General features: G+C 42.8%; 1 protein-coding gene across 1 annotated transcript in view; it reads left to right on the top strand.

Annotated features, from left to right (window-relative positions):
• The window catches only part of LOC146861242 (sodium channel protein type 2 subunit alpha-like), a 784,117-nt gene that overhangs the window by 93,721 nt on the left and 671,353 nt on the right, over window positions 1-19,043 (top strand). The window contains exons 2-3 of the mRNA XM_085645402.1: window positions 4,671-4,986; window positions 10,117-10,235. Of these exons, the coding sequence (XP_085501528.1) occupies window positions 4,723-4,986; window positions 10,117-10,235 (383 nt within the window). The 5' untranslated portion in view covers window positions 4,671-4,722. The remainder of the gene's footprint in view (window positions 1-4,670; window positions 4,987-10,116; window positions 10,236-19,043) is intronic.

Genomic DNA, 19,043 nt, shown 5'->3' with positions numbered 1-19,043 from the left:
ACCCCCATTTCGAGCTCCTTATTTAGAGATATAATCTGGGCCACCAGGGATTCTAGTTCTCTGCTATTTTTTTCCTAGCTCCCACCGTCTGTCCCATGCATTGCCTCCTATCTACCACCTTAAAGGCGTCCCATTCAATTAAGGTGGAGCTAGCCATCCCCTGGTTCTTTTCAAAGTATGTCTTGATGGCCCCGGAAAGCGTTTGTTTAAGTTGGGATCTAACCCCCATAGTGGTATGGAGGCTCTCTCAGTGGTGGGGGCGAATCTCATAAGTAGTGGGCTATGGTCCAAAATGGCTCTCCCCAAATAGTCCGCCTCAATCAGCATCAGGGCCAACCTGTCTGAACAGATTAACATAGCCAATCTAGTATGTAGATCATAGAGGGAAAAATAGTAGGAGTATTCTCTTTTCTGCGGGTTGTATACTCTCCAGACATCCAGCAGTTCCCATCCCGCAATCCAGTCCACAAGACCCCTTGCCATAACCGCTGCTGCAGTGCCCCTCAACGGGAGTGTGGATCTGTCCATGTTCAAATCACTTATACAGTTAAAATCACCTCCAAGTATCAGGTCAACCTCCACTACCCCCGAGAGCGGTCTTGAAAGGCGAGTCAGGAAAGCTACCTGGTCCTGATTTGGTGCATAAATGCTCCCCAGCGTCACCTCCTTACCATTCAGCTTGCCTTTAATAAGCACATACCCCTCATTAGTATCAAATATTGTACGAGAAGCTTGGAACGGTACTCCGGGTTTGATCCACACAAGCACCCCCTTGCAAATGCGGAGTACCCAGTTTCATACAGTTGCCCCCGCCACCTGCGCCGCAGTCGAACAACTTCTGTCTCTGTAAGGTGGATCTCTTGTAACATCACAATGTGTGCGCCTCTACGCTCTATATAATTAAGGATAGAGCTTAAACTCCTCACCCTGTCCCTGATTTCTAGCCATTACTCAGGCTTAACATCCTCTCCTCACACATCCCTTCTATCACCCCCCCATCAGTGTGCGCAGTGGACCCCATAATGTGGAACAAAATACTCAACTGTGAAACTCCGCATCCCGTGAGCGGACTGACAACGGTCAGCTGCTCAAACTTACAACAAACTATCCTTTCTAGGAGAACGCCGCCCTTTCTTCCAGTGGCGGTTCATTCTGGTGAGGGGGTGGCAAAGAGAAAAAGGAGAAAGTTAACAACTAAAGGAGGGAGTCAGGTAGTCCAAAAAAAAAGACAGATGACCCGTCTGGTCTCGCTTGTGGTGCGGGGGGCATCCCTCCCCCAAGGCATCTCACCAGGTTCACCAACTCGTAGAGGTGTCTTCATGTGTAACCACCCTGGGTGTGCACCAGCCTCAAGCAATGTTGTCCGCCGTGCGTGGGGTCAGTTTCGGCAGTTCGATTCCATTTTCAGAATTGTCCTCTGAGTTGGACGAGCGGCTCGCCCGGTCTGAGGATGAGTCCCTGACCTGGTCTGGTCCTCTGGGCGACATCAGCCATGCCACTGCCTGCAATACAGCCTCTCTTTCTTGTTGTGTCTGCAAGGAGGTTGGCCTCTGCAGTGCCTTTGTCTTCTTGGGGCGATGCTGCCGACCCCTGGCCCCTCGCTTCTCTCCTCTCCCACCCGGATGTGACTTGGGCAGGGGTGTGCTTTTCCCATATGCCTTTAACCAGGTCCATACATCCTCCGGTGTGTTGCAGAAGTGTGTAGTGTCCTCTAATATAACTCGGAACCTCTCCAGAAACATCAAGGAGTATTGCAGCCCTGCATCCCAGAGGGCTTTCTTGACTGCTATGAAGGAGGATCTCTGTGCCTGTACTCTGGCGGTAAAGTCCGGAAACATGGACACTTTACCGTTACCTAATATGTACGGGCCATGGGATCTTGACTTTTGCAATATGGCATCACGGTCTCTATAATGGAGGAGCCTGGCCACCACCGGTTGCAGAGGCCTCCCAGGGGCCGTAGCTCGTCCCGGGACTCTGTGCGCCCTGTCCAATGAGAAAAAGTGAGTCAGTGTGCCAGCCGGCATCACCTCCTTTTGCCACTTTTCAAGGAAAGACACCATGTCTGACCCTTCCATGTTCTCCGGAACCCCAACTACTCAGACATTGTTAAGCCTATCTCTTCCTTCGGCATCTTTTGCTCTCCGTTCAAGTTCCATCACGCTTGCGGTAAGCTCGTCCAGTCGCGCTGACCCCTGCTTTTGATCTGGCGCTAGCTCTGTAAAAGAGTTCTCAACTTCCGTGACCCTGTCTGCTGACTTCCAATGTTCTGCCTGTAGGAGTCCCAGCCCAACTGACACAGCTCCTATATCCTGCTGCAGCACCGTTTTGGTCTCCTAGATCGCCGCAAGTATCTTGTCCAAATGTAGGTGCAAAGAGAGGTCTTTGTCTGCAGTATCTTCTTTGTTGTGCCCACCGTGCTAAGGGGACGTTTCACTGGTATTTGGTTGGGTGTTCCAGTTTTGCGTCACTGGGCCACCTGGCACCTTGGCCCAGGTCGCCCCGTCGTGCCCCTTGTCTCCAGGGGCCTGGCCACAGCGACAGAGGCCTGGCCCAACACCAGTCAGCTAGGCCCCAGCCCTCGGGCTCATCTATCATTGCTCTCGCCAGTCCCTACAGCTGCAGCTCAGGATATCCAAACCATTCAACCCCTTTCCTGAGATGTCCGGGAAGTTCAGGGGCCCCCTGCCGCTTATGAGCACTAGACACACAATTGATGGACGGAATGCAGAACAAATCAAAACATTCACCCCCAGTCAAGAGATCTGGGTTAAATCCATCATTCTTTTGCTCACCATGCCACCCCAGTTTAGACCTGGCTATATGCAAATCAGTCTTGACCCTGTGCCTCATGGGAACAGTCCAGCCCGAACTGCCAAGCCAGGTCCTCCCTGGACCAGAAACAAGCATCCTAGGACTGGTTTCAGGGGTTCACCCCTCTTCAGCCAGGACAGTGTTGTGAACGCGGCCACTCCCAACCCGGGCTGCTTAACTCCTCACCTGCACCAGATGAGCCAACACTCATGTCACAGCGGTCTTTCCACGGTCCAACGGTGCTGGTCTGCGCCAGTACGAGAGTCTGAGGCTTCGCTCCTCCTTTATATTCGGTTTTCCAGACGGCAGTGAGCAGCCCGTCCGTTCGGCCGCCGAGCCTCAGGCCGAAGGGACGCCCCTTTCCAGAAATTGCAGGATTAAGAAGAGACCATGATGGAGCCTCTCCACTAAGCGACCGCAATGATCGCTGTCCAATCTACGCCCCTCTGGAGCAGATGCATCTTGACTGTATATATGCTATTAAATCAACTGGAGAACATCCTACTCTATCCTATGCTACTCCTTCAAAGGTTCCTAGATGTTGTCTGGAGTCATACAAGCGGCTGTTTATTGGTTGTAAAGAGATTGGTTTTCTCTATCAAAGTACAGTTGACTTGGTAAGACTTTCCAGATCTCTGCATCTTGTAATGGAATGGGATATTAGGTTTGCTCCAATCCTTGACCTTCAAAGGGCTATGAACATTTGATTAAGGTCAGTGGTTTGGTCATACAAAAGGAAGGTGTGAATATGCCTGGGGGCCTCACGTTATTTCCACTAGGTGGTACTGATCGCCCTAAGAAGAGGACAAAGGAACTAAGATGAATAGATCAGTTAACGGTTTAAACTATATGCACAAAGCGGGAACAAGATAAACCCCAACCAACACCATGACTGCCATACCATCAGGGCAAAAGCAATGGAAAGTAAGCAGGGAACATATGGAGGTCCAAGGAGAGCTAGGCTTTGATTGTAAGTAGCATTTACTCCTCCAATGTCTCTTCATGCACACAATACCTTCACAGAAAATTACTTACTGTGGCAAAAGTAGATATGGTAGCCACCACCTGAAATGAGCCTCTGGGAGAATCATCACACAAAGAGTGTACTACTTTCAAAAGTTGGATAGTTGTCCATACTTAAGTTAAACCTTCAGAAGAAAGAGGTACTATTGGAAGATGGAACTCTCACAACCTATCTAATGTTTAGGCATGTTACCTTGGGAATACATGGTTTCTACATTCCATGTGACTCTATAATGAAATCTCTTCCAATGTCTCTTGAGCACAAAAATAGTAGTTTGCTGACTGTAATAGTTTAGACATAAATTTCTTCCTTTTTGCCTACCAGTTATGAATCTCATGTGCCTGATATCTTTCATTGGCCTTGTGATACTGTTTTTGTAGCGAATAGTAGCTTTCGCACCGCAGATAATCCTGGAGACTCTCTTGGTGCTTGACAGCTTTGCCTAATAGATAAAAATGTCAAGTTGAGAACAGGTGCATTGCTTAACATGGTCTGGAGCTCTCAAGTTTCAAATGCAAGCACGTCTTACTCACTAAGGGATTGCTGCCAGCGCTTATTAGAACCCTAGCAAAATGGGAAAATTATGGTCCTTTCATTATACAAGAGTAACCGAGAATGGAATAACTGCTCATCGTGTTCAAGTAATATTATAACTGATTGTTTATATCTCCAACTCCAGGACATGCATGTCATGAGAATTTAGATATAGTATTTAAATGTATTGAAATGATATAATAATTTGCGGTAATAATTTGATCTGGCACTATAGGGTGCAAATGATTTGTAGGTGTTCTTTGTGGACTAATATGGGTGTGTCTTCTCTTTCTGTTAGTGTTTTGTTATGAAAGGAGCAAAGCCATAATTAACAAGTGCAGGATGAAAAGATGGCGCAGCCACGGCTTGTACCACCAGGACCTGACAGCTTCCACTACTTTACCAGAGAGTCTCTTGCGAGGATCGAGAGGCACATTGCCGAAGACAAAGCAAAGAAACCCAAACAGAATGAAAGAGCTGATGAGGAAGAAGGCCCAAAGCCAAATAGTGACTTGGAAGCAGGGAAATCACTGCCATTTATTTATGGAGAAATACCTCAAGGAATGGTTTCCACGCCCTTGGAGGACCTGGATCCCTACTACAGCAATCAGAAAGTGAGTGTTAGAAATAGCATCCAGTAAATGGAATTGTGTTGTTGAGTGGTTAACATACGGACTCAAAAGGTGTGTTTGAGGAACTAACACAGTTTCACCAAAAGTATTATTAATAATTTCAAGCAATGTTCTAATTACATTTGATTCAAATGTTTTTTCTTGAAAAGAAAATATTCTTAAAATATTTTCATACTCTGCAAGCTATATTTTGACTAGTTACATGGTCTACTCTAAGGGCCTGATTTAGAGTTTGGCAGATGGGCTACTCCATCACAAAATTGACGGGTATCTCATTTGTCTTAATACAAGATAGGATATGATGCCCTTGTAATAAGACAGACAGGATATCCGTCACATTTATGACAGAGTAACTAGCCCGCCAAACATTAAAATAAGCCCTTAGTCAATTTCTACTTTCCTTTTTACGTGCACGGCATACGTTCTATCAACAGAACAAAACTAATTTGATTATTTATATATTGTATGACTTTTAACAGTTCAAATCGTGTGTCCATATTTGTACAGCAGTGACACAATGTACACACACAGCATGTGTATGAACATTCACAATATAGGAGGACAGAAAAGTGTGCTTGTGTTTGCCCAAAATGTGTTTACAGTCTTGATATTTTACTCTTTGAAATTCACAAAAGCCATGCAACAATCTTGCCCTGACTTGTGTATTACAGAGTGCTTTGTTTATTAATTAATTTGTGTCTGCCTTTTCAACCCAACTATACTTCTCCCGCACGCAATCGCTGTCCCCAGGAGGCTACCATTCCTGTGATGTCATCTGATTATAGTGAGTTGCAATTTGAGATCTACATGATGAATATTGATGAGGTAGGTCGGATTGCGACCCACTACAATTCAATTCTTATTAATCCAATCTACTAGTACATAGCTGAGTCCACAAAATTATTTTCTATTTGCAAAATCGGCCCAAACGTCTAAGGAAACCCAATTCTCCAGTCACTGGTTAGTTTACAGGGTTAGACTGATACCTCAACCCCACCTCCTAAGAACATTCCTGGACATGGAAAGAAAAATCCTGAATGGCAAAGGATGTCCGTGACTGGCGGAAGACACACTATCCAAGGGCTCTTGACTCCTGCTGGCACACAGAGAAATTAACTGCTCCACTTATATTCCCCATTACAGAGCATGATTTCTACCTGCTTTTTGCTGGTGGAATTGTGCCTGGGTTTTACTGTATATGGTAATACTGGGTGTACAAAAATGTAGGCACTTGTCATCCAGTTGTAGCCAGAAATGAACGTTCACTACTGGAATGAGAATTACCACTTCACTGTAACATGCAGTTTCAAAGGGTTCTAGGACTTTTCACCACAGGACATTCACTGACCCGTGCTTTATGCTGACGTTTGTCCTTTGGTGAATTCTACAAATGTAAATAACTTGCAGAGTTCACCCTTTAGATACACTTGTATTAAAGGCGGTTTGTCCAGGTACTTCTTTGCAGCCTGCACCACCAAACTGAGTCCTATTGCCTTTCTACATGTTTTTTTCGAAAGACGTTCCTTCCTCCTGTTTCTCTCCGATTGGATACGTAATCTTTGGTTCTGCTATTGACCCATTCCCAACCCTGTCCTTCTCGTAGGCTAAAGGGTTGATTCTGTCCCTGTTGCCATTTTGATAGATTTGGCCCCATCTCCACTGCCTCTGAGGATTTGGCCCCCCTTCCAGGAGCTCTCAGCTGCGCATGCCATTCTCCCATCCCCCTAATCACAGAGTATTTGCCTTCCCGCTTCATACCCCCCTCTTCTACTATCTTTCACTCACCATTCAACTGTCAGCTGGCCCTGACAGAACTACAGTGTATTGAGGCAAGCTTGTCTTTGGGAGTGTGTTCTCCGCCTGGCACCTAGGCTCAGTTGTGGGCCCTTTAACTGTTGCAAAGCTGCCAACTTCTGCTCCCGCTTGACCCACTCTGGTCACAGAAAGGACTGCCGATACAGCCCTAACTTATCTTCTCTGCAGCCTGACCCTCAGCAAGCCCACCACCTCATAAAAGTGCTGATCTCTGACTGAAGACCGGAATCACAACTGTGACAGTGCTATGCTCCCCTCAGTGTTGACCGTCCAAATTGCATGCCTTAGCCCTCCATTTCTCGCCGAAACTTGCCTGGCCGATATTCAATGGCTAAGTTCTCACACCACTTAATGACTATTCGGGCATCCTTGCTCAAACCCAGGTTCCTCCTTCTTCACTCTTCTTACCTTTATTTTGAGCCACCCTTCCTCCTGTTTTTAGGTCTCGTTGAGCCAGTGCATGCGCTGTTCTGCGAGACATTTAGTGTACGGGTTTTCGAAGTGCTGCCACAGGCTTTTGGTGGCCTAAAGCGTGCGTGCCCGTGAGCGTGCACGTGCGCAGCCGCCATCTGTCTTTCCTCCGTCACACAACTCCCGCTTCTCTTGATCGTGATCACTTTCACTTTCACGGGCCGCGCGTCCGTGTCACTTTCACGGCCGCGCAGCCAATGCTTGTTTTACCTTCCTTTCTCATTTCCCTTTTTTTCTCATTTGTTTCTCCTGTATTCCTACGTGCTTCGCTTTTCTGCATTTTTTTTAATTGTCCCCCCTTTTGCTCATTCTCTCTAGTTAAACCATCCCCTGTCTATGTCAAACTTATTTTCATTATGTCTTTACCATTGTTCCGTCTCTTACTTTCTTTTCCTCCTTTTCTTTTTTCATTTTCTTCTAATACTAATACCCCGCCCCCTACCAATTTCCTTTGTCGTTCTCCACTCTTTCATTACTACTCCCTTTAACCCCTTTTCTTTACCATAATTTTTACAGCGTATCATGTTCTCTTTCATTATTTCTCAACGAACTTTCTGTTTTTCTGTATTTCTTATACGCCTGTCTTTCCTTTCATTATGTTAAATATTACATGTCCGTGCTTTCTTATATCCTACTTTACCTATTTTTTTGTTTGTCTTCAACACATTTCCTCCAGTCTTTTCCTTTCTGTTCTCCTATTCATTTAGCCATGTTACTGTCTCATTATCCTTTTAATATATATATTTTTTATCATCCTCCTTTTCTATTATCCGTCCGCTGTTTTACTTTTTCTTCTATTTTTATTGTCTCCCGTTCTCATTTTCTTCTGATCCTCCTATCTTTCAGCATCTCACCCTTTCACTTTTTTTCTTAAGGTCTTTCACCCCATCCCCTGTTTAAGTATACCGTTTTTAGAAACTGGAACTTAAAAAACAAAAACGATATACAGAGAACATACAGCAGTTTCCTCTGCTGTGTCGTTGTGTCCTAACATCCCACGCACTTCTGCTTGCATGTAAAATCAATCATCTTGTTGACGTAAAAGAGATCCTTAACGCACCTGCTCTGTCCTTAAAAGATCACACCCGTTTTATGTCCCGGTTCACTTTTTTACTCAATATAACAGGATGGGGCACCAGCTCAATTATTGCTTCTTAATAAGTCTGCAAGTGCGCTAAAAATGCCAAATTCTTGTGTATGAATGGACCGAATCCCAGGTCTCTTGGCTAGCATCTATGTGTTTGATGAGTTACCGCTTCTTCCTCGTACCTGAGTCCACAGTCCTTCCCTTTCATGCCCACCAGCGAGTGTTGTTGCTATCACTAGTGCAGCAGGTGCAGTGGCACAGACGCCAAGTGGTTAGCGGCGCCCGCTGCCGCCCCGTTCGTGCTTAATTTTAGTACCCACATGGTGGGCAAGTGGTACCCTTTTCTTTGGTTACATTGGGTAGCATGGTACTTAAATTGCGCTCGCGGGCTGCTGGTGTTATGGAGCTCTCGGGAGAGAGTTGCGCCCCAAAACATGCGGTCTCGCGCCAGGACACTCGTGTTTTCATTCATTCAAGTACTTTGCAGTAAAGGCACGTGCACTGTCAACTTGCCAACACTGAACAAGCATTGGCATAGCCAATAGGTCTCACCTTTGGGGCCTTATAAGTGTTTAACCATGCAACAGTTAATTTTGTTGCACCAAGGATATTGTGGTGCATAACTAAATACTTATAAGGTCCCAAAAGCGAGACCTATTGGCTATGCCACTGCTTGTTATGTTTAGGGATGAGTTACATCGCACCTATCGCGCAACGCCCATAGGGCTCAAAGGGCTTCAGCCCCCCCTTTGTGTCTGTCAGCCCGGGCTGAGACAGCTTCCCGGGCACACACACAGACAGTTTTTGAGCTCCTGTAGGCTGGGTGGTCTGGCGTCCGTCTTATTGCAGCCTCACCCGAGTACTTCACAGGTCTTTGAAAGACCATTTACTTGTTAAGGAGGGTTTGTTGTTTGTCACCCCTTCTTAGAGCCCCTGCATCTCCACTCTGCCTATTGCTGGAAGAATTGCCCCCCCTAAACATTTATTAGCCCCCCTCACCCCCCCCTCCCGAAATTTGGATCTAGTTGCGCCTCTGCTCTGCCTCCCTATAGTGTCATGATCTGTGTCTTTTTTTCTCTTTTTTATAAGTGTGCCCTGTTATCCCGTCTTGTTTTATTCTTAGTTTACGGGGACGGGGCTCCCCCCACCTAAATCAAACTCTTTTTTTCCTACTTTGCTACGAGGTGCAGGTGGGAAAATGACCGCCGTGGAGGAATATGAAGCAAACAGTCTGCACACTGTTTGGAAGAATAGGGAGCGGAAGTAAATATTTAGGAAACTCTTCTACCTTCTGACACACTCAATAGTCTGTATTATTATCTGTTAATGCTACAGCCTACTGCTCTAGCAGCACATATTACATAGTTCCTGTGGTTTAACAACAACATGTGAAATGAAATGGAAACATATGCCGGTGAGTAATTAAATTTATTTACTGTAAGAGTGTATGCTGCTCAGGCCTGGAACAGCACAGATTATTGTGAATTAATTTGTTTGGCTGCCATAACTAGACCGATCTTCTGCAATCTGCATTGCAGCATATTGCTCAGTCCAACATAACATTAATCTGTGCCAAAATGAGCGTGTCTCTAGAGTCCTTTAGAAATGTAAATGGACTGCTGCCCATACTGCTTATCACACAAGTTACATATAGTTACGTGCTGTGAAGAATGAAGATTGTTCAGTTTGACGATTCTGGCTATTTCTAAATGCTGTTTTATCTTGTGCTTGCTTTACAGACATTTATAGTATTAAACAGAGGGAAGGCAATCTTCCGCTTCAGTGCCACTTCTGCCTTGTACATCTTAAATCCTTTCAATCCGGTTAGAAAAATAGCTATTAAAATTTTGGTACATTCATATCCTTTTGAAGTGTTTGTCATTAAATGAGTGTATATTATAGTGCATATTTTACTTGAAAGAAATTACATTTTGCATTCGCCACATTTTTTCATGTATTTAAAAATGTACCATTGTGTTTGTGGGTTATATATTACTTGGCTATTCTGATTCCTTTTGTCATGTTTTGCACATTGAGGCTACCCAGTGGTGATTGTCATCTTGGAGCATTGCTTTTAAATAGCACCTGCTGCCAGGTCTCACAGAAGTGGGTCAATAATAATGTAATATCCCAATGTACTATGTCCCCTTTACAAGAAAGTTGGAGCAGTGGGAGGGAAAAAAAAGATGTACTCTAGAGGTGATCCTCTCAACGAGAAGCATCACTTATACCAAGAACAATCAAATGATGACCTCTTGCATGAAAGAAATATGTACGCTTTTTGAAATACACTTCAGTTGAGCGCAGACCGAATATATTCAATATCTTATAATTGCTATGAAGGTCATATAATTTAACTTCACCACTGGGCTTTTCAGCCTCGTAAAACTATGTCCTGTAAATATGGGTTAAGTAGCACTTTGCAACCACATTTTAGTAATTGGTTGTCATATTATATTTTATTTAGATGGCGATATGAGCTCTCACATAGGCTGCTAGGAAAACATGCAAAATCTGAAATTACTCATCAGGTTTTAGAAGAAGGCTAACCTATTAGTCAATAGCATATACCGTCCTCAAATAAGAATTACCTTCAATAAGGAATTAATACAGTTTCTTAATACAGAAGTAGTTTAAAGATTTAGGGCCTCATTACGATGCAGGTCGGACTTACGTCTGACTGGCACCGTGGCGGAAGCAGGACCGCCCAATTAAGAGTCGCCAGACCTGCTGTCCGCATTACAATGCGACCGCCTTCAAGGCGGTCGCAACATGTATACTTTGTATTGCGGCGTGTGCTGCAGTCAGTCCCTCCACCCACCCTCCATCCACCTGCCATCATAATGCGGCGTGTGGTTCTGCAGGGTCCGAAGGTGGTGGGACCGCCACCGATGTCCTGACGGTGGCAGTCCCACCACCATCCTAAAAGAGACCTTAGTTTCTACTAAAAGAAAAATATGATTCAACAAAAAACTATATTGTATAAAATGTATTGGGTGTCGTCTGTACAGTAACCTTACAATGGGTTTTAGAAGAATCTGGTGGGTCAAAAGATGACAAGATGGCTCAATGACATTAACAGCTGCCACTGACGTACAGTGTTCGGCAGGTAATATCTTCAAGTTACAACTAGGCCAACTCAGCCTCCAACATTCCCAGGTTGGTAATTGTATGCTACTATCCATACAGATTCCTTCTTGAGCTGAGTAAGGCACCGGCATACAAACAGCTGCTTTATCGGGCTGATAGGTATCTTTGCGAGTAGAAATTTATTTTCCTTTAAACACACCACACGCATGTAATTGGACCACTAGACTTGTGTCTTGAACAATTTAGGCCAACATCAGATGATAGATTTGTCACACCAGCAGTCAATTTAGACATATGTATGTACATTCAATTGCCACAGTGAAAAAAATAAATTGGTTGAATATCGGTCTGACCAGTCGTAAAATAATCAAATGACCTAAAGTTTACAAATATTGCTTGCCCTAGTTTCTTCATCTATTTTGTGCTTCCTTTGTTGATTCCTCAAGTCTTTTTTCAGCCTATTTATTCTGCTGTTAATATGGGGATATAAAAAAAAACAAGTTGTTCTGACAGATTTATGAAAGTCGTGCTGTTGCAGGGTGGTTTAAATTTTTCTGACTTTAAATTGTATAATTGGGCACTTGGTGAATCCATTGCCAATGCATTAGTCTCCTGTAACAACTCATGGCCTCTACAAACATTATTCCTGCAGTAACTCTCATGAAAGATTTTCGATTCTTTACTGATCAAACTTCACAAACAGTCAAATGTAAAACTCATTGCAGTTTTTATGCATACATTCCTTACCTTGGTAAGACACTTTGAGGTTCCAAAATACACCACGTTTACTTAACTATGGGAATGCGTTACTCTCTAAGTGCGAGTCAAGGATTTTTGTTAAGCTCCATTGGCATTTAACTTTCTTGCACTGCGTGGGACATTTACATAATAATAGCAATAAACCATGTTTTGAAGACCCTTATGTCGGTAAGCCAAAAGTTCAACCAGCGTTTAATGCAAATTAGCAAGCATCACCAGAAAAGGCCAAAAACAACTGTCATTTCAACTGACCAGGGCTCTCACTAGAAAACAGTCAGTTGGAACACAGAACTAAAGTTAATAGAAACTCAACCTAGTATATATGTTTTCTCCCAGTACAAGTCAATGAAGCTTAATCACATGACAGAAATGTGTTAATCTCAGTGAAAGTTATCGAATGTATCTATTGCAGGATCATTCCCCTAAGGAAGCAGTGAACGGCCTGGAGGGGAAGATATCATTCATATGTGTAATACTAGCCTGATTATTTCCATAGAATCCTGCTTCCATTTGCCATGTTTGGAAATGAAGTAATTCCATTAGGAAAGGTGCCCGTTACTACCCTGAGCCTTATGGCTTCTGGTCTAGTAGAGTCATGAAAATTATCAAGCATGCTTAGTGCTACAGAAAGCCCCTAGCTAGTTGTAGATAACATCCATATTTGATTAAAATAGTTTGATACATTCATGGCAGTACGTGCGATTATTAACACAACAATATATAAGAGTATATTAGCATAGTACAGACAAGATGACATTTATTTTCACAGCCCTTCCTTTCCTCAAAGTGGAACAAATTCATTTGACAATAGTTCAATAGAGTTTAATCTCACCAATGTCTTTATCGATCTCATTGTTATGTCTTCCCTCACCATGCTGGATAGAAGCATTCGTAAAAGTGTTGGCAGTGCCTTTATTTTTGCAAGTGCATTGGATGAGGGACATTATTAGCGTAATAGGTATATATAGAATAACCCCAATCAGAACAATGCTAATAATGGATCCAAATATCTTCCAACCCCAATGGGCCGAAAAATTACCCAACCACTTCCAGATCCCATTAGCACTTAGGTATGGGCCACTTTGTATTTCAAGTAATTTCTTTACACACTCCTTAATATTATCTATTTGGTCATGTATGCTAAGGGAATTGTTGGGAAAATGATTGCAAAATTCGTTCATGACAATTGCACACACAGTCACACCCCCTTTGATGCTAAGAAAAAAATCAAAAACCATTCTGTTTTCGATCTAACAGTTCGGACACTAATCCTAAAACTATTGTCATGGAATTTTCTATTTTCTCCAATATTTCTGCATATATTCTGATCTTATCTAAAGCAACAGTAATTCCTTACATCGGAAGTGGAGAGGAGAAGAGCCTAGAGGTAGTTGAAGCAGCCCACCTGCCCATCTTTCACTCTAAGGGATGATCATCAAAGTTTCTTTTGCCTGGTATGATGTGCCCTTGATTACAAGTCTCAATTCAGTCTAAAGGCAGCCAGGGGTAGGCTTGTGATCCACAAATGAACTATGCATGACCTTCTTGAGGGTGGCTTTTGAGAAGCAACAGTCCATGGGGAAGGCAGTATTCAAAAGGAGGTGACTCACAAGGAATGTTTTCCACTGCTAAGTCACACTTGCTGTGTCCTCCAAAATATTAGAGGCATTTGCTCCTTGGTGCTCACAAATAAGTCCTTGCTTGGTCATTGTAAGATGAGTCACATGTGGCATTTTACAGTTGAAAGAGTTATTGAACATTTCAAGGCATGAGAAAGAAGATGGGGAGATGCCAGCACACTATGGCAATGCATGCCTAAGGTTGAAAAGCTGAAGATAAGTGTAATTTAAACTGATGAGCACTTCCATCAAAGGAATGCTGTGTCTCATATCAGTAGGCGAGTTTGTGCAGATCAAGCAAGAGGAAAAGTTGATGGTCTGTCTGCACTTTTCCAGAAGCAACACATAAGAATTACCCTTGTAAGTCGAGCTGCGGATCTCTGTATGGGAAGGTGCAGTACAGTTTGGCCTTGGAATAATTCACCATTTTGCGACAAGGATGTACCCCACCCCGGCCAAGTTGTCAACGCAGCATGGCAGATAGCAGGCCAGAGGGGGATTTGGTATCCAGGAGGAGGCTGCCTACCTCTGATAGAAGTAGTAGCAATGAGAGGCTGTTGGCCCAGCATCAGGTGGTGGTGGTAAAGCAGGGGAAGAAGGTAGCACACATTCTTTGACCCAACACCAGTTAATGAAGCTACAACAGAAACAGTTTAAGTAGATGATGTGGGGCAAGGTACAGGTCCTGTGTTAGCAGCAAAAACACCATTGTCTCTATTAGAAGTGATTAGTTTGCAGTGGGAAGAGCAGAGGCAAGTTGCCAAGCCACAACAAAGTTAACAGCTGGTTTTGTGATGAGTAGAATCTGGTATGATCCATGCCAACGGGCTATAGTGCTGCCTTCCTCTGATATATGCAAATGTATATCCAATCCCCAGGTTGGTGGGAGTGGCAGCCCTTGGTCAGACACTCAGGTAAAGTGTCTCACACATCAGAATGGAAACTGTGAAGACATTGTATAAGCTTTCTGGAATATTGTAAATCAACATCATCATTTGACTATAAATCCAATCTGGCTAAAGAAACAGGGATTTGATTGGAGTATCATGGTTTGGCCGATTACTTTTTCATGCAGGCTTAACTTTGTCTTCTGAGAAGGGATCACTCTAAATGACCACAAGGCTAATGATTGGACATTGGGACATTTTAACTGTGTCTTTTGCAGACGACAAAACTGCATTTTTTCATTTTGAAGCCTTTTGCCACTTCTTGGGCATAAGATTTTCAGTGAGTAGATAGAGTCCCCTTTGCACTGATCTAGAGTAACAGATGCCAACAGTTGGCCCTACACCTTTACGGTTTCTGTAGAAGAGATGAATCACACATCATTGGCCACTGTAGATCACAATGTGGACAGTACCTGTGAACCTAATACTGTTAAATCATGGATATTGCAACTTGGTTTTCGGGGAAGCTCAAGCTTTGACATAATAATGCACGCATCTTATGCGCTTGCTTTGAGGTATATTCAAAAACAACTCTTTCGGATACAAAACACAATCCAATTCCCTTTGCACACTTTATCTCTGCCTAACAGATTTGTCAGAGAAGTAGGACTAAGCATACAGGAGTTGTTATGTCGAATGGGTCCCACACAAATGGACTATGGGTCAGTAATGTGATGGGAAACACTTGCATTGGTGCTTTTACTGTTAATTACACAATTCACATAAGGAAACTTTTGATTTACAGATTTAAAGGTACACATAAATCATTCAGAACCTTTGGGACTGTCCTGAAATTTGGGGCAAGTGAGTTTACCATTCTGTTGTACATAGTATGAGCAATGTAGTGAGTCTCCTCCTTATTCAGGAGACTCGCTACATTTAGACTGTCCAGGCACAGTGGGGATTCATTATAATTCACTCACACTCAGGAAAAAGGGAAAGCATCAGTGGGTCTGGTGCCAACTGTTCACCTGTGGAGGGAGATAGGAAAGAAAATGAAAAAATGCTGTCTTGATCAAAATCCCCTCCCCTTGGACATTTGCCAAATGCTTACATTGGTCATGGGAATATGGAAACAACAAGAATTGTCAATACAGGTGATAAGGGCAAATCTGGGGAATGTTCCGTCAATTGTTTACAAACATTGGGTTGGCCAACAAGTGACATGGATTAGTAACACTACTTTTCACGTCCACATTAGGCACTATTGCTCTCTGCTTGTCTTTATTATTACCACTATAAATCGAAAGTAAATAATGCATTTTTATTTTATCTACTATAATTTAACTTCTGTAAAATTTCTTTTTTGCATTTTGTTCTGTTTGAGGACATTTTCAGATGAACTCTAATTGTACCCATATATTCCAATAAACAAGGAAAAATGGACTAGGATGCAGCCTAAAATATGCTCACATAGAAACTGGTTTCTTTTCAAATTGAGCATGATCAACAGAAGTAGCCAATATAACCTTTTCTTAATTGCTTGTAAATATGGGATAATTAATTCCTATTGTGACATATATTATTTTATAAAATGTTGATGATGCCCACTAAGAAATACGCTAAGAGAAAGGGTGTGTTAAAAGAGTTACTGTTTCTGAGTATAGTCTGTGATTGTACCGATGGAAGAACTTTAGAACTTTATATTGGATTACGTTTGTTTACAACCATGGTTCATGTTATACATACTTACATGCTTATTTAGATTTTCTGTTGGCTATGTTGATGGATTTAGCTCCTCTACAACTTGGTGGTGGACAATTGTATATTCATACAATTCTGTGCCATGGTGGCATGGATTTCTCCATCAAAGCTGGAGACAGGATAAGATGGATGATCTGCCACATTCTTTGGTGGAGTTAAACACTGAGCGGCAGATTTACAAGCCCCTTGCGCCACTTTTGCGTCACTTTTCCCAGGTTAAAAGTGACGCAAAAGTGGCGCATGGGGCTTGTAAATCTGCCCCTGAGCATTTGGGAATCCGATGGTGGATCCAGAGATGTTTCCACTGCTGAAATGTCTGCTATCAAGGGTATTCCAAATAGGATCGACCTAGAAGAATTAGCTTTTTGTGTGGATTCCCCTTTACTGCCTTACTCTAAGTAAGGCAATTCATATTCATTTTGGGGTTTTTTAAATGATTATAGTAAATTTCCATTTATTGCAATTAATAGTAGACATTTTAACTACTAAAGATATCAAGTTGCATTTGTGATTTGAGTCTACATTTTCACAGAAACGTTTGTAGAAGGTCAGAGAAAACTTTTATTGTTTAAATTGTGAGGTCTTCATTATGAGAGACGTGTAATTCCCAACGTGACTAGTAACCAAGGTCTGGAAAATTGCTGAGGACTTGTCTGATTTTCCCTGGATGTTCGGATGCCGGAAGCAACCACAATTTCTGGGGGAGAGTTCAGTGGAAGAAGAACGGGGCTATATATCGAGACTCAGACCCGAAATTACAGATTCCCCAGAAATGCCTCATTTTTAAGGGTCAATTTATAATTCCTGTTTATTTTATAGTCCTAGAGTTAATGGGAACCCCCTGTATCATTATCTCTGCAGCAGCGGAATTAATACTCGCCAAACGAGGCACTTGTAATGAGGCTTTAAGATGTATGCGGAGGCCACAAGCAATAATTCAAAGTGCAACAGAATGGGGTTCATTTCTTTCGAAATTAGTCAATATTGTGATTAAAAAGAATGCGTTTGTTTTCTCATTAATATGTTCATGTCTCTTGAATGAGAAATACTGTTATTTCCTTTGCTTCTAATTAAACAGCCTGTATGTGTCTTTATCTGAATGTTGGTACGTCATGATCTTTGATATTTTTCCTATGGTGGCTCAGAGGTTAGTTGGACACCCTTTCATGCCTAGCTATTTGATGTCCCCCTTTCATCGTCAATCCATTGTATGTGACGTATGTGTTCCTAAGGTCACATTTTGATCTGCTCTTGCTAAGTAAGTTGCAATGCAGACAAGGTTTAAAATAGCCTTTTCTCCTGCAAGAAATCAGTTTTAAATCTCTGCAGGAAGGGCAGATCACCTGTTGATCAGAACATGATAAAGTGGTCGAAAACTTGAAATATATTGTTTTTATCTTACTGTCAACGAGAGACAAGGCATAGAGTTGAATGTTGCTCACAACAAGGCAGCTGTGTGAGTTGTGCAGCTGACCCTTTCGTACTTAAATACAAAAGATGTATTTCTCTTTTCAACAATGAGGTCTGATCAAACGCAGGGCAGGGCTTTTGCAATGTGCATGGTTGGGAAAATGATCTATGACTCAGCTCCGACGGGAACCTTTGTCACTTTTACCTCCCTAACACAGTATTAAGGAGATTAGTTTTCATAAGTGATGGGGATCCCAACCAAGGACCTAATTTAGAGTTTGGCAGATGTGATACTCCATCAGAACGTGACAGATACTCCCCTCCCCCCCGTATTACATGTGCCATAGGCTATAATTCGCTTGTAATACGGTGGGCAGGACATCCACCAAATTTGCGACAGAGCCTGTCTTCCACTAAACTCTGCCTCTTAGTTCAAAGCAAGTGAAATAAGTTCACTCCAATAAAGGCAATTTTTCCTCACTCAGTAGCAAAATATAAGTGCAGAATAAATGCATTACGGATTAATCTCTAATAAAATGCAGGAAAGTAATGCTGTATTTGTCTACTGAGGAAATTTAAAGTGACGTATTAGACAATTCAATCACTCTTCTTTTCAGTTTGATGTTACCTTTAACACCTTGGTGTAAAACAACTGCAATATTGACAGCGATCCGTCTCTAATTCTGTGCTATATCTTTCAGAGCTTAGTTTGCCTCACTGGTTTAGGATGGTGGGCACTGCAATCATTTTTGTCAAGTAGACAGTGGCGGCTCCTCCGCTAAGGCGAAGGAGCTTCGCCTCACTGCCATAAAGCAGGAAAAGAAAGGAAAAAATAAAATGATAATTGTTATACCTGTTGCTCAGCCAGTGTGACTGAGGTTGTGGAATGTTGGTGCGTGGTGATGCTATGGAACGTTGGATGAGTGAGGTAGTCAGTTGGAGAATGGGCTTAGCAGCTGGAAGGCTGCTCCTGGTGAAGCTCTTCATCATAACTACCTAATAAACATCTAACAAATCTATAGGTGGACTAATGGACTTTTTTTTAATAGAACATTTTATGGCGACAATTATAATGAGTAACCTACATGTGTTAACTGAAGGAGAAAAGATACTATGGATACAAAATCAACAAGAAGT

This window comes from Triturus cristatus, chromosome 3_1, assembly GCF_964204655.1.
Source record: "Triturus cristatus chromosome 3_1, aTriCri1.1, whole genome shotgun sequence".
NCBI classification, from domain to species: domain Eukaryota; kingdom Metazoa; phylum Chordata; class Amphibia; order Caudata; family Salamandridae; genus Triturus; species Triturus cristatus.
The sequence above is the reverse complement of the archived record's forward strand: the minus strand, read 5'-3'. Positions and strand labels throughout refer to the sequence as shown.